The 15,884-nt window shown below is 40.8% G+C and overlaps 1 protein-coding gene across 3 annotated transcripts in view; it reads left to right on the top strand.

Moving 5' to 3' along the window:
- Window positions 1–15,884, top strand: part of klhl13 (kelch-like family member 13) — a 297,520-nt gene that overhangs the window by 266,882 nt on the left and 14,754 nt on the right. For all 3 annotated transcript variants that reach the window (XM_068047852.1, XM_068047851.1, XM_068047853.1), the window contains 2 exons: window positions 2,832–3,028; window positions 3,819–4,614. In XM_068047852.1, the coding sequence (XP_067903953.1) occupies window positions 2,832–3,028; window positions 3,819–4,614 (993 nt within the window). The remainder of the gene's footprint in view (window positions 1–2,831; window positions 3,029–3,818; window positions 4,615–15,884) is intronic.

Genomic DNA, 15,884 nt, shown 5'->3' with positions numbered 1-15,884 from the left:
TTCTAAAGGGGGTGCTGGAGCAGAGGGACCTCGGTGTATATGTGCATAAATCATTGAAGGTGGCAGGATAGATTGAGAGAGCAGTTAATAAAGCATACAGCATCCCAGGCTTTATTAATAGGGGCACAGAGTACAAACTTAAACTTGCATAGAACACAGGTACAGTCTCAACTTTTTTTTTATTTGTTCATTAGATGTGGGTGTCACTGGCTAGGCCAACATTTATAGCCCATCCCTAATTGCCCTTGGTGAACTGACTTCTTAAATTGCTGCAGTCCTTGGGGTGTAGATATACCCACAGTGCTGTTAGGAAGGGAGTTCCAGGATTTTCACCAAGCAACATTGAAGGAACGGTGATGTAGTTCCAAGTCAGGATGGTGCGTGGCTTGGAGGGGAGCTTGCAGGTAGTGGTGTTCCCATGAATCTGTTGCCCTTGTCCTTCTAGGTGGTAGGGGTTGTGGGTTTGGAAGCTGCAGTGCATCTTTTTGAGTGTTGTTGGAGCTGCATCCATCTAGGCAAGTGGAGCATATTCCATCTCACTCCTGACTTGTGCCTTGTAGATGGTGGACAGGCACTGGGGAGACAGGAGGTTAGTTACTCGCCACAGAATTCCCAGTCCCTGACCTGCTCTTGTAGCCACAACATTTATGTGGTTGGTCCAGTTCGGTTTCTGGTCAATGGTAACCCCAGGATGTTAATGTTGGGAATTTCAGCGATGGTGATGCCATTGCTAGGCAATGGTGTGGCGCTAATATTTCTGGAGTAATGCATCCAGTTCTGGGCTCCACACTTTAGGAAAGATATGAAGGCATTAGAGAATATGCAGAAAAGATTCATGAGAATGGTTCCAAAGATGAGGAACATCAGTTACGTGGATAGATTGGAGAAGTTGGGACTGCTTTCCTTGGAGAAGAAAAGGTTGAGAGGAGATTTGTGAGAGATATCCAAAATCATGAGGTGTCCAGGCAGAGTAGATAGGAAAAAACTCTTCCCATTGGTGGAAGGATCGAGAACAAGAGGTCACAGATTTAAGGTAATGGCAAAAGAAGCAATGGCGCCATGAGTAAAAACATTTTCACGCAGCGAGCAGTTAGGATCTGGAATGCACTGCTTGAGAAGGTGATAGAAGCATGTTTAATCGAGACATTCAAGGGGAATTGGATTGTTATCTGAAAAGGAAGAATGTGCAGGGAACAATTTTCCCTTTTCTAACTTATTTTGTCGTAATCTTGTGCAGCTCTATCAAATCGCCCCTCAATCTCCTTTGCTCCAAGGAGAACAACCCCAGCTTTTCCAACCTAACCTTGTAACTAAAATCCCCCATCCCTGGAACCATTCTGGTAAATCTCACTGCACACTGTTTAGAACTGTGCCATTTAGTTTATATTGCCTCTCTGTATCCCTTTTGCCAAAATGCAACACCTCACATTTCTCTGTAACTTTGAAGTTGTGAAATTTTACTCTGTATTCCAACGTCCAAGTCTATATGAAAAAAACAGTCGTCCTTGTACTGACCCTTGTGAAACACCACTGTCTACCAACCGGCAGTCGGAAAAGCATTTACCTCGACTCACTGTTTTCTGTTCTTAAGCCAATTTTTATCCAGTTGGACACTGACTGTCCTATTCCAGGAGCCTCAGTTTTGTTAACTAGCCTTTTATGTGGTATTTTATCTTAAGATCCATATGGACAACATCCACCGAATTCCCTTCATCAACCTTCTCTGTGTCCCCTAATCCTTGTAAGATTGGATGATTATGGCAAGCCCTTCCACTGTCTCCACCCTGATTTCCTTTAGCAATCTGGGTTGCAAGCCATCTGGCCCCAAGTTACTCCATATATTGCTGTTCCTTCGATGTCATTGGGTTGAAATCCTGAAATTCCCTACTTAACAGCACCGTGGAAGGACCTTCACCACGTGGACTGCACCAGTTCAAGTAAGTGGCTCACCACCACCACCTTCTCAAAGGCGATTAAGGATGGGAAATAATTGCTGGTCTTGCCAGAGTTGCCCACATCCCATGACTATATAAGCAAAAAACTTTCTCGAAGGGGTTACGGCTACTGAATAGCAATTGGGCTTGGGGACCTTGGCTGATTTTTGCCCTACCTAAGCCAGGAAAAGAGGCCACCTGTAGGGCCTCTACAGTTACCTCATCTGAAATCGGTGAACAGCACAGACTGAGGATCAAACCTGGCCCCTTCTGCCCGAGATCATGGAGGACTGCAAATTGATGCTGAAGCCTTCAACCACCTCCACCTTACTGTCTGCAACTCCTCACCCCTCCCACCAACTCCCCTCCACAAAACTACCATAGAAAGAACCCTTAAATATCCTTGTTTTCAGGAAAGCTTTCGGTTGCCTCTTCTAATTCCCCCAACATGGGCTCAGTGTAATTGTTTTTATTTCCCCCCCCCTCTGTATAGTTTCTGGAGACATTCTCTAGCTTTGAAAGTGCTATGTAAAATAAGGTTGTTGCTATTGTAGGTAGTGCATTGTATCCACTGGAGAAATCTGTATTTAACTGCACCTCTTTCACTGTATCAAAATATTTCCTTATCTATAATACCAAATATAGTCAAACACTGAGAATTTACAGACTGTAATTAATGTGTCTATTGTTAATGGCTTTCTTCATAATTTAACTTAAAAGGTAATAATTTTTCAATATTCTAATGTTTCACGCAATGTTTAAAATGGACTAATCGTCAGTTTCTGACCTGTAGATTACTAAGACATCTCTACTTGTTCATTTTTGTCCTTAATTAATGCCAATGTTAATTTCCATGCTGCCACAAAATGAAACAGTCACTTTCTTTCTTGTGATCAGGTGGAATGAAGGAGCAGGACCTAATGTGCATTAAACTTCATGGGGTGAACCGAATAGGACTTAAGAAAATAATTGATTTCATTTATACTGCAAAGCTTTCCCTGAACATGGACAACCTTCAAGATACCTTGGAAGCAGCCAGCTTTCTGCAGATTTTACCTGTCCTGGACTTCTGTAAAGTATTTCTTATATCTGGGGTACGATTTCTTTTTGCACTTTTTCCACATTAACTCTTGCAGCATGTATGTATATATAGATTTCTATAATATTTAGTATTGAATATTGGTAACAAGATTAATTCCCAAGTTTTTTCCAGCAGTTGCATTGTGACTTTGTTAGGTTAGAAAAATAGACATTAATGTTCACCTTTTGCTGTCAGCATTTGTATTTTGCAAGCACAAGCACTTTGTCACAGTTAGTTTTGGCAAATTAGATATATATTCTGTACAGAATCCTAATGATTTTTAAGCATCATTTTTAAAAAGTAATTTGATTTGCTGTCAATCTTTTTGTTTTTATTAGATTTATTGATATTAATTAACAATAACTGCAATTTTATTTACTCAAATTCATAATTCATTTGCATTGGCCTTTTACCTCCAAGATTTGAGTTCATATCCACTCCAGACTGTTGGTATGCAAGTCTCTCCTATCTACAGGGTGGAAAGACTCCTAGTGTGAAATGAGGTCGGCAGTCTCACTCCACTTACTGGGGCTACAGCACAAAACTGTCACTAATTAGGGATCTCACTCAGTCAGGCATGATTAAGCAGGTTTGATGTGGGAAAGTGAGAAAAATGGTTCTTTTGCGGTTGAGACTGAAGCGTGTTTTACAGAAAAGTAGAGAATGCTTTACCTTTCCTACCCTGGGAAAAGCTTTCCATTCCTCAGTGCCAACATCCCTCACCTCGATAAGCATTGAAGGAAGGAAGACTACTTTTGAATCAGAGGCTTAGTATTAAATCTGTTATTTCTCACACTTTTTAGGTTTCTCTTGAAAACTGTGTTGAGGTTGGACGAATCGCTAATACTTACAACCTGACAGAAGTTGATAAATATGTAAATAATTTCATTCTGAAGAATTTCCCTGCACTGCTAAGTACTGGTGAGTTTGTGAAACTCCCATTTGAGCGTCTTGCCTTTGTGCTTTCAAGCAACAGCCTCAAAAACTGTACAGAACTTGAACTTTTCAAGTCTGCCTGTCGTTGGTTGAGATATGAGGACTCAAGGATGGATTTTGCCTCAAAGATAATGAAGAACATTAGGTTTCCACTGATGTCACCACAGGAATTAATCAATCATGTTCAAACCGTGGACTTCATGAGAACAGACAACGTTTGTGTCAATCTGTTACTGGAAGCCAGTAATTATCAGATGATGCCCTACATGCAGCCTGTTATGCAGTCTGAAAGAACCTGTATCCGTTCAGATAACACACACTTAGTAACCTTAGGCGGAGTGCTAAGGCAGCAGCTGGTTGTGAGCAAAGAGCTAAGATTATATGATGAAAAGGCCCACGAATGGAAATCACTCGCTCCAATGGATGCACCACGGTACCAGCACGGCATTGCAGTGATTGGAAACTTCCTTTATGTTGTAGGTGGGCAGAGCAATTACGATACAAAAGGAAAAACTGCCGTTGACACCGTGTTCAGATATGACCCTCGGTACAACAAATGGATGCAAGTAGCATCTTTAAATGAAAAGCGTACTTTCTTCCACCTAAGTGCCCTGAAAGGCCATCTTTATGCAGTTGGTGGTAGAAATGCAGCTGGAGAATTGGGTAGGTATTTTTTCTTATTTATAATCTTAATCAGGATTTTCGCAACCAAATAGATAGGAATTTCTGTATGAAGTATCTGATTATCACCTGCCCTTTTGAAACAGAAGATAGAAAACCATGTTATACAGGTGCAGTTCCCACCACATATAGAGGCCTCATTCTTACTAGGACGATTTGCCCAATATACAGGGTGGGTGTTAATCCTTAATCTAGTTACAAAGTGGTGGGAATTGAATTGTATGATGCTAAATTGATCCAAAATCAGATAATTTATTTAAATGGAAATAGACAGCAGGTCTGTATTTTGTGAACAGCCAATTGAAACTGGCTAAAGTCTCCATCAGCTGCTCAAACTATGCTAACAACTATGGCAGTGAGAAAGTGGACACTTCAGATGCCTCATCAGCTGTTCCTGGGGCATTAAAAGCAGATGAAAGGGTTGGGCAGCACCCAAAGGCACTCAGCTCCTCAGGTAAATAGTTAACTTTGTTGCACTTTAATGAGATGCGAAAAGCTTATTGATGGCCTGAAATAGTCAGAATGTTTAATGTATTATAAGTGGCGCCTCTGAAAGTGAATTCATTATTAATAGCAAATGATTGATGTCATTTGCCCAAATAGGGTGCCTGCCATGGGGACTATATTGGGTTTAGTTAGCAAAGCACCAAAAGTCTTATCCAGTACTCCCAGGAACAGGAAACTATGCCCCATTGTGTTTCAGTGTAATGGTTCTGTGCAGCACTAACTTGTTCAAGCCCTTTTCAGAATAGAACCTGCACATTACTGCACACCCTATAGATAAATTGCCCCACAGTCCTTTCAGGGATAGAAAAGGTACCATTTTGGCACGGTTTACACTCACAAACCGGTTGGATGGTTTATTACGATCCACCAGTATTCCCAGTGGCCCTAAACATGGTGAGAAGTTTAGCTGAATACACTGTACAGTATTATGAGATTTATTTAATAGAATGAATTAGCTTGATGCTCAACACATCCACCCACTGTAGAGGAGCAATCAACAAAGCCAATAGAATGTTGAACTACATTGCCAAACCAGTGGAGTAGGAGTTAGGGGAAGTCCTGATCAAACTGTACTGTGCTCTGATCAGACCAATCCTTGAGAATTGTGTCAAGTTCTGGTCACTGAGGCACAAAATTCAAGCATTGGAGGCAGTGAAGAGAAGAACCACTAAACTTAACTCAGACCCATGACACTGGGAATATGAGGAAAGACTGGAGAAAATTGGAATCTTGAAAGAAGATGTCTGAGAAATGATGTAGAGGTATAAAAGGTAGTAAGCTGTATGAAAATAGTAAATCCAGAATACTGCTTTAAATTAAACTATGGACTTACAACAAAGGGTTACAGGTTCAAGCTAGTAAATGGTCTATTTAGGACTAATAGCAGGAAATTCAAAGAGTGATTAACAACAGCAGAAGCAACTTGCATTTATAAAGCACCTTTAATGCAGAAAAACAGCCCAGGGTCTTCACAAAAGTGTAATCAGACAGCTATGGACACCAATTCAAAGGAGGACATATTTGGGAGAAGTGACTAAAAGCTTGGTAAATAGGTGAGTTTTAAGTAGGATTTTAAAGTTGGAGAGGGAGCTGGAGGGGCAGAGGGGTTTAGGAAGTAAATTCCAGTGCATGGGGCCCAGACATTTGATGGCATGGCCACAAATGATGGAGTGAAAGAAGTGATGGATGCACAAGAAGCCAGAGTTGGGGGAGCACTGAATTCTAGGAGGGTTGTAGAGATGGAGAAGGTTTCAGAGATGGAGAAGAGTGTGGCCACAGAGATTTAAGCACAAGGATGAAAATTGTGAACTTTTGTTAGGGGATTGAGAGCCAATGTAGGTCAGGGAGCACACAGTTGATGGGACTTAGTATGGGATAAAATCTGGGCAGCAGAGTTGAAGTAAGTTAAAGTTTACGGAGAGGTGAGGGAGGGATTAGGCATTGCAATAGTAAAGTCTAGAGGTAACAAAAGCATGGAGGAGAGTTTCAGCAGCAGGTGGGCTAAGGCAAGGGCAGGGCTAGGCATTGTTAGGAGTGGAAGATAGTTGTTCTTTGTGATGGACAGGATATGGCATTGTAAAGTAAGTTCAGAGTCAAATAGGTTATAAAGGGTGCGAGCAGTGGTTCAACATGGCTGAAGGAGGGGGATGGAATAAGTGATAAGGATACAGAGTTTGTGGACCGGGCCAAAAATGATAGCTTTGGAGTTGTGGTGAAAATGAGCTTGGATTTGGGAGCCGGTAACATATTCAAGGACTTTGGATGGGGTCATAGTTGGCAAGCATGGAGGGTAATAAGGGTCTCACCACCGCCACCACAGTGGTTAGTGCAGAGCCAGTGGTGGAAATGTTAGCTAAGTGGAAAGGCTTCATTAACGGGCAGACTTGTTCGGAAGTAAATGGCCGTTCTGGAGGGAATTGCAGGGATGGCAGGGGGTTGATGGAGATCTGCTAACGGGGTCCATGGGTAAGTGCAGGGTGGAATGAGCAGGATGGGAAGGAGGTTGGTGAAATTAGCCCTCAATGGGTGCACTGGGCAGCAAGGTCAACGTGAGAGTAGAATAGGACACTTGAGATTGCTGCTCGTAAGGAGGCAGTGACTGTTGCCTCAGTTGGCTCTCTGGAGAATAGCTGTGAATTTATCCAAGAGGGATTCCAGCCTGGGACAATGGTAGGATAGTAGGAAGCAAAAACAAGAAATGCTGGAATCACTCAGCAGGTCTGGCAGCATCTGTGGAAAGAGAAGCAGAGTTAACGTTTCGGGTCCGAGTTCCGAAGAAGGGTCACTGACCCGAAACGTTAACTCTGCTTCTCTTTCCACAGATGCTGCCAGACCTGCTGAGTGATTCCAGCATTTCTTGTTTTTGTTTCAGATTTCCAGCATCCGCAGTATTTTGCTTTTATATTAGGATAGTAGGAAGGCTGGGTAGTGATGGGTGAGGGTAGGGAAACATTGGGAGACAGGAGAAGGACTCAAGACCTCAAAAAAGAGAGAATTAATAGGTTTGGGTCCAGAACGGTACTGAGAGTGCATGATCGAGTCGAAAAACCATGGGTTTATTTAAGACGCAATTAGATGCAGCAATGAGAGACTGTGGGGCCTTTCTAGATGAAATTATGATGGGCCAAATGGCCTTCTCATCGATATGTGCTTTGTGATCTTAGGGTAGTAAGAGTAGGCATAGTTAGGAATTAAAAACGAAATCTACGCATGGAGGCAGAGGGCATTGCTGATGGGTTAAATGAATACTTTACATCTTTCTTTACCAAGGAAGGAGATGCCGCCAAAGTCATAGTGAATGAGGAGGTAGTTGAGATACTGATGAGTTAAAAATTGATAAAGAGGAAATATTAGAAAAGCCGGTTGTACTTAAAAGTTGATAAGTCACCAGGACCAGATGGGATGCATCCGAGGATGCTGAGGGAAGTAAGGGTGGAAATTGCAGAGGTACTGGCCATAATCTTCAAATCCTCCTTAGATATGGAGAATTGCAAATGTAACACCCTTGTTCAAAAAAGGCTATTAAGGATAAACCCAGCAACTTCAGGCCAGTCAATTTGTCCTCAGTGCTGGGAACGCTTTTAGATATGATAATCTGGGACAACATTAATAGTCACTTGGACAAGTGTAGATTAATTAAGGAAAACCAGTATGGTTTTGTTAAAGGCAAATTGGGTTTAACCAACTTGATTGAGTTTTCTGATGAGATAACAGAGAGGGTTGATGTGATGCAAATGGATTTCTAAAAGGCATTTGATAAACTGCCATGTAATAATGGAATAAAAGAGACAGTGGCAGCTTGGATAAGAAGTTAGCTGAGTGACAGGAAACAAAGTGTCGTAGTGAACGGTTGTTTTTCGGACTGGAGGAATGTATACAGTGGTGTTCCACAGGATTCAGTACTAGGACCACTACTTTTCTTTATATTAATGACTTGGATACTGGTGTACATGGCACAATTTGAAAATTTTCAGATGACGCCAAACTTGGATGTATAGTGACATATGAGGAGGATAATGATACACTTCGAAAGAACATAGACAGGCTGGTGGAATGGGCGACACGTAGCAGATTAAATTTAATACAAAGAAATCTGGAGTGATACGTTTTGACAGGAAAAACAAAGAGAGGCAATATAAAATAAAGGATAAAATTCTAAAAGGGGTGCAGGAACAGGGAGACCTGGGGTTATATGTGCATAAATTGTTAAAGGTGGCAGGACAGGTTGAGAAAGTGGTTAAAAAGGCATACAAGGTCCTGGGTTTTATAAATAGAGGCTTAGAGTACAAAAGCAAGGAAGTTATGACAAACCTTTATTAAACACTGCTTTGACCTTAACTGAAGTATTGTCTAATTCTGGACACCGCACTTTAAGAAGGATGTGAAGGCTTTAGAGAGGGTGCAGAAAAGACTTGGGAGAATGGTTCCAGGGACTTCAGTCACGTGGATAGATTGAAGAAGCTGGGGTTGAGAGAAGATTTTAGGAGTAGATAAAGATAAATTTTTCTCACTGCTGGAAGGGTTGAGAAGAAGAGGACACAGATTTAAGGTGATTGGCAAAAGAACCAATGATGACTTGAGGAAAAACATTTTACACTATGAGTAGTTAGGATCTGGAATGCCTGAGAGTGTGGTGGAGGCAGATTCAATGTTGGCTTTCAAAAGGGAATTGGATAAGCACCTGAAGAGAGAAAATTTGCAGGGCTAGGGGAATGGGTGGGAAGGTGGGACTAGCTGATTTGCTGTTGCAGAGGGTTGGCACAGACATGACTGGCTGAATGGCCTCCTTCTTTGCTGTAACCATTCTATGATTCTACTTACCACAATGTCAAAAGTTAAAAAAGCAATGATACTTGCGCATAGTGACAATTTGAAATGCTATCAAAGTATTTTTGCTTTTCAAGGAATGTTTTTCCTTGGAAAACTTATTCTTCAATCTACTATTTTCATTTCCTGTTTAGTTTGTGTGTGGCTATTTACTAAAATAAGGTTATCCCCTAAAGGTTTTCCATGCCCTGTAAGAGCACATTCTGTCACCCTGTGAATAACATTGGTTGTTTCCTGCTTGGTTGCATTCTCCCACCATTGCCAGTCATCATACTCTTGTATTATCCTTAGGTCAGTAAGAAAACTTTGGTGTTAGTCCTCTCTCCACCTTTGAACAGTTTTCCTCCCTGAAATGTACTTAAAAGATTTTGTTCTGTGATAATTATTAGTTCAGAAATCGATGTGAATTGCCTTTTACGGAGATTCACAACTGATGTCTCTGCTTAGTTTTGTTTTGTGGTTTGCATAATATTGATGGGAGACTGTCCAGGATGTTTCATAAGCTGCAAGCTACTGTTGGCTACTCCATTTACTTGGTTCCTTTACTTTAACTTTCCTTGAAAAAGTCAGCCAGAAATACATTGGGAATATGTTTTACTAGAGTGTCATCTCACTTATCTTAGGCTCCTTTGCAAGATAAGCACAATGAAAATCCCATGTGTGGTCCAGTCTTAACCACATCACTCTGACAGCTATTAGCGTAGAAACATAATTGAGCCTCATTTGGCTGCTGTTTTGACCTCTTCCTTGCTTATCCATGTTTGGAGACTAGAGATTATTCTACATAGTTAAGCCAGGATAATGAATCTGTTTGTTTGTTTAAAAACAAGTTTCAGCATAAAGTCTTCAGCTTAAAAAAGTAACTTTATATTTACTGCTCCTTCGGGGTGTATTTATACAATAGTTGTACTATCTGTGTGAAGTGCTTTGCTCTGGAATCAGTTTGGGTGTTGACATCTGATTTACACTGTATTGGTTTGAAACCAAATACTTGTAGTACAAGCACATCCATAGTTAATTTTTTTTGTTTTTTTTGGAAGGTGCCTTTCCTTCTTGGCTGATATTTGCTGCCGCAATTGAATTTAATTATAACGGTAGCTCAGATAAAAATAGTGGCTTCTCCATTAGCTCAGCGCAGTTGCCAAGAAACATATTTTAGATGTCGTTTTCTGGTTTCATTGCATGAACTGGAGTTCCTTTAATGAATTTATATAAGCGGGCCATTCCCATTAGCATTCCTAATCACAGCAATTTTCATATGTAGACCCTTATCTTTAAAATCCTTCAGAAAAATTGTTAAAGGTAAGATCATTTTCTTGGGAATATTCATTGCAGAATGTAGAACCCAATCAAACATTCATGTTTATTTTGTAACTTTGATTTGATACACAACATGCAATAAAATAGTTGTCATGTTACATGATTGCAAATTAAACTAACAAACAGGGCTTTTAATTTCATCACTATTTGCTTTTTCTATTTGATGGCGTATTATTTGATTACATGTACTGGTTGCTCCTTCAATATTACCCACTGCGTGGAATTTGTGTGCTGGTACGAAGTGCAGGCATTTGAGCATAATGTGCATGTCATCACCTTAAAAATGCTATTAGGATGGCCACAATTGAACTATTGGGCAGTCCTGCTGAGAAGCAGTGATTGCAGGGAGCGTTCCTCGGGGAAATTGTGGGAGCGCAGACAATGATATTCCAGCCGATTACTTCTAATGGATATAAATACACGGGGCGAAGGCCCATGATTTCCCAAGCTTCCTGTAGGCACCACTGCCTGCTGCAAATACTTGTGTTTATACTATGGAACATCCTACTTTCAAAAGAACACTTGAATCTTGCAGAGGTTTAAAGAAGGTCCAGAGCATTTCCCGTCTTAAAGCTGTAATGTTGCATTTACCATGCAGTGATGCAGCTGTCAGAACCCTGACTGTGGCAATAGCTTGATAGTACAAACCAGGCTACCATGGTTGACTACAGAAGATCCGAGACACATCCCCCCCACCTTTAAATAGGTGATTTCAGGGCGCCGCTTTTAAATGGGTGATTTCAGGACACATCCCCCCCCCCCTCTTTTAAACAGGGTATTTCAGGAATTCCCCACCCCCCCCCCCCCTCCCCCCCCACCATGTTTTTGTTTTTTGTGAAAAGCTGTGACTCTTCTCTGTTCATCTCCATGAGCTTACAAGCAGTAGCGCAGTTGTTCTTAAAGATCTCACCATGCCCATTGGTCTAGTTTTGGTAGTATTTCTGCTTTTCCTCCAATCATAATTTCCAGCTAAGTTGTGGGAATCAGCCAACAAGGGAATGCAAAGCCCTGCTTCAGAGGGAAGGAAAGTTTGAGGACAATTTATGCCATTTCCTAAGGTTGACTAGCCACTGTCAGAAACTTGTAATTTGAGGAACAGGAAATGTAAGAGGTGCAAAAAAGAAACTTGAAAGGATACAGAGAGAGCAATCAGAATTATTCAGGGGATGGAGGGATTGGATAATGAGCGATTATGTCAATTGGTCATGCACTCACTGGAAAAGGGAAGGTTCAGAGGTGATATGATTGCTGTTTTTAGGATTCTAAAGGGACTAGGTTACGTTGACCATGACAAGCTGTTCCATCTTCTCCCGAACAGGAGAACATGGCCTGCATGGGGGTAAATTCAAAACTAATCTTTGGAAACAGTATTTCAGTGAGCGAGTGGTCAGTCTATAGAACAGGTTCCCTAGGAAGATGGTGGAAGCAGTTAGTACTGATTCACTCAAATACAAATTAAATAAACAGCAACATTTTTGCAGATATTTTATGAGTAATTTCAGACCCAACGTATAAGTGTAGCAGGCTTGGGAGGCATAGGTGGCTTTGGATATATGATGCCCAAAACTCTCCTCCACTCGGGGTTTTCCTTCTATCATGTCTGGGTCTGTTTAAACTAATCGATAGAGATTGATTGCCATAAGTCAACAACTTCATTATCATTGTACCATGCAACTGCCAGGGCAGTAGCATATGAATTAGATGGACCATGGTCTATTTTTGTCCAACAATTCAGGAAGACCTGAAGACCTGTATAAAATGCAACAATAGTTTGTTTTTGTGTTAATTTACATTTGGAATAACCAAGATTTTATTTGTACCTTGTCAAAATTTTCAGAACTAACATGCATGCATGGTTATAATAGCAGATTGTAATAATTGATTTATTATGTGACAGCTATAGGTTATATTTCAGCACATTAGTAATTGGTGAAGTGGTCCCCAAACTGCAGTTAAATACAGTTAGAAAGGCCAAGTGGGGAAGGGAGAAATTGTACTACCTGTCCTGAGCACAGGAGGGATTTTTCTAATCATTGCTATACCAGTGTTTTTACTTAAATACTGTATGTGGCTACAATGTCTCTTTTAGACTAACCAGTATGTGATAACAATGTCATTTAGTTTAGAAAATAAACCTTTTATTCATTGCACCAAGGTTACCACACAGTGCTAATCAGTAACAGTAGTAGATGCTTTTAGTGGATTTATTTTCCCATAATGCAGCTCTTGGAAACAATCTTGTTATTAAATTGTGTAAAAACAAATTAATTTACAGTTTTAATTGACTTTAATGGGTGACACTTAATAAAGTACACTGATACTTTAGAGCTGAAATGAATGTGCATGGCACTAATACTGTGTGGCAAGGCTGTAGCGTTCTAGATCAGATTCTGCAACTTCCACCAAGCTCGGCTTCCCGCTGGGGTTTGGGGACTGGAATCATCTCTAGATTGTACAGGACTTCCATGTCCAGTTAACGAAACTTTGTCATCCATTAACAAATGGATAAACCTGCCACAGTGAATGGGATTTGGATATAACATCGGCAGTGTTTTCATGTAAAATTGCCAAATAATGAAAGCACATATAGATTCCAAGAGAGCAAGACATTAATCTTGGTTACATTTGAAGTATAAGTCTTCAGGTACAGCTACAGCATTCCTGTTAGGATTTATTAGAGAGTTATAACAACACAGAAGAAGGCCATTCAGCCAATCGAATTTGTGCAAGCTCTCTGTAGAGCAATTTAATCAGTCCCGTTCCCTCCTCTATCCCCGTTGCCCTGCAAGTTTATTTCCCTCAAGTGCCCATCCAATTTCCTTTCGAAATCATTCATGATCTCTGCTTCCGCCACCCTCATAGGCAGCAAGTTCCAGGTCGCTACTGCTCTCTGTGTACAAAAAAAGTTCTTCCTCACATCCCCACCCCGCATCTTTTGCCCAAAACCTTAAATCTGTCTCCACTAGTCCTTGTACCGTCAGCTAATGGGAGCAACTTTTCTTTGTCTACCCTATCTAAACTTGTCATAATCTTGTACACCTCTATCAAATCCCCCCTCAATTTCCTTCTCCAACCTAACCTTGTAGCTAAAATCCCTTATCACTGGAACCGTTCTGGTAAATCTCCTCTGCACCCTGTCAAGGATCCTCACATCCTTAAAGTATGGCGACCAGAACTGGATGCAGTACTCCATTTGTGGCCTAACCAGAGCTTTATAAGGATTTAATATAATTTCCCTGCTTTTTACTTAATATCTCTGTTTATGCAGCCCAAGACCCGATGTGCTTCACGAACTACTCTGTCAGTATACCCTGCTGCTTTTAAAGATCGATGTACATGAACCCCTCAGGTGCCTCTGTTCCTGCATGCTCTATAGAACTGTGCAACTTAATTTATATTACCTCTCCCTATCCCTTTTGCCAAAATGCATCACCTCACATTTCTCTCTCTTTTTGAAATTTTACTCTTATTCCAATATCCAAGTCATTTGTATATCTTAAAAAGCAGTGGTCCGAGCACTGAATCTTGGGGAACACTACTGTCTCCCATCCTTCAGTCTGAAAAACAACCATTTACCATGACTCGCTGTTTCCTGGCCTGAAGCTAATTTTTTTTACTTAAGCTGACACTGACCCTGCTATTCCATGGGTCACAATTTTGTTAACCAGTCTTTTATGTGATACTTTATCTGCACTTTCTTAAAATCCATATAGACAACATCCACCGAATTCGCTTCATCAACCTTCTCTGTTACTTCATCAAAAAAATTCAATTAGTCAAGCATGATCTGATTTTTACAAATCATACTGGCTGTCCTTAATTTACTCAAACGTGTCTAAGTGCTTGTTGATTTTTTCCCGCTCTGATTGTTGTTTCTAAAACTTTACCCACCACTATTGTTAAACTAATTGGCCTGTAGTTGCTAGGAATGTCCTTACACCCATTCTTTAATAAGGGTGTCACATTTGCCACTCTGTAACCCTCTGGCACCTTCCCCATATCCAGGTAAGATTGGAAGGTTATGGCAATCCCTTCATCTATCTCCGCTTCCACTGCCTTTAGCAACCTGGGATACAAGCCATCCGGACCAGGGACTTATCCATTCTAAGCACAGCCAGCCTTTCCAGTCATACTGCCTATCAATATTCACCCCTACCATCTCCGCTTCTACTGATATTTTGTCAGCCTCTTCCCTATTCCTCTTCCCTAATAAACATTGCTACAAAGTACTTATTAAGTATTCTAGCCTGGCCCTGTACCTCTAAGTTCATATCACCCTCTTTGTCCATAATGGAAATCACAGAGATGTGCAAAAACTATAGAGTGGTACTACAGGGGGCTTTAATACCCAAATATCGATTGGAATAATTTTAGAGTAAAGGGTAAGCAAGGACTGGACCTCTGGATTACTAGTTCAGTGACATGACCATTGCGCCACCGCCTCAACCTTCTCTCTTGAAGAATTCGCCTGACATATGCGTCTGCAGTTTATCAGAACAGGACAAAGAGCCATTTCTGAGGAAGAATGACAATGTGGTGCAAAATAGCTATCATAAAAGCATACTTGCAGTTTTATTCATCAGCTAGTTAAATTCACAAGTGGCAGAACAAAACACTTGAAATATATTTGCCCTGCTCAAATCGAATTTTGCCTTACCAAAAGCATTCAGTGCTGTAGAATATTTATTGGAATACTCCTTTTAAAAAAAAAACTCATTGCATGATACTGATTCAAACAAATATGAAAGCTTGTCAGTTATTTTGAAAGTTCTTTTTATTTTATTTTCACTTTTTCAGTTCATACAAGACCAAGAAAAGAATTTCAGTATGTTGGAGGAACTGAAAGGGGGAGTCAGGAGGCATAATGCCATAAACATCACTGATTGTGCAGGCAGTGATCTGCCATATTGTTTCTTAACATACTGCAAGCCAAGAGCTGTTACACAACATAACTCGAGTGCACGTGTGCTGCCAGCATAATTACATAAAACATGAACTTATAGAATATAAGGCGTCAACAAGTAAATGAATGGATGTGCAGTTCCGTTTCTACATTTGTTAAGTCATCTGGAGTATGGTACGACCGAGGTGGGAGGAGT

Source organism: Heterodontus francisci, chromosome 15, assembly GCF_036365525.1.
Source record: "Heterodontus francisci isolate sHetFra1 chromosome 15, sHetFra1.hap1, whole genome shotgun sequence".
In the NCBI taxonomy this organism is placed as follows: domain Eukaryota; kingdom Metazoa; phylum Chordata; class Chondrichthyes; order Heterodontiformes; family Heterodontidae; genus Heterodontus; species Heterodontus francisci.
This window is presented reverse-complemented; position numbering and strand designations above follow the sequence as displayed.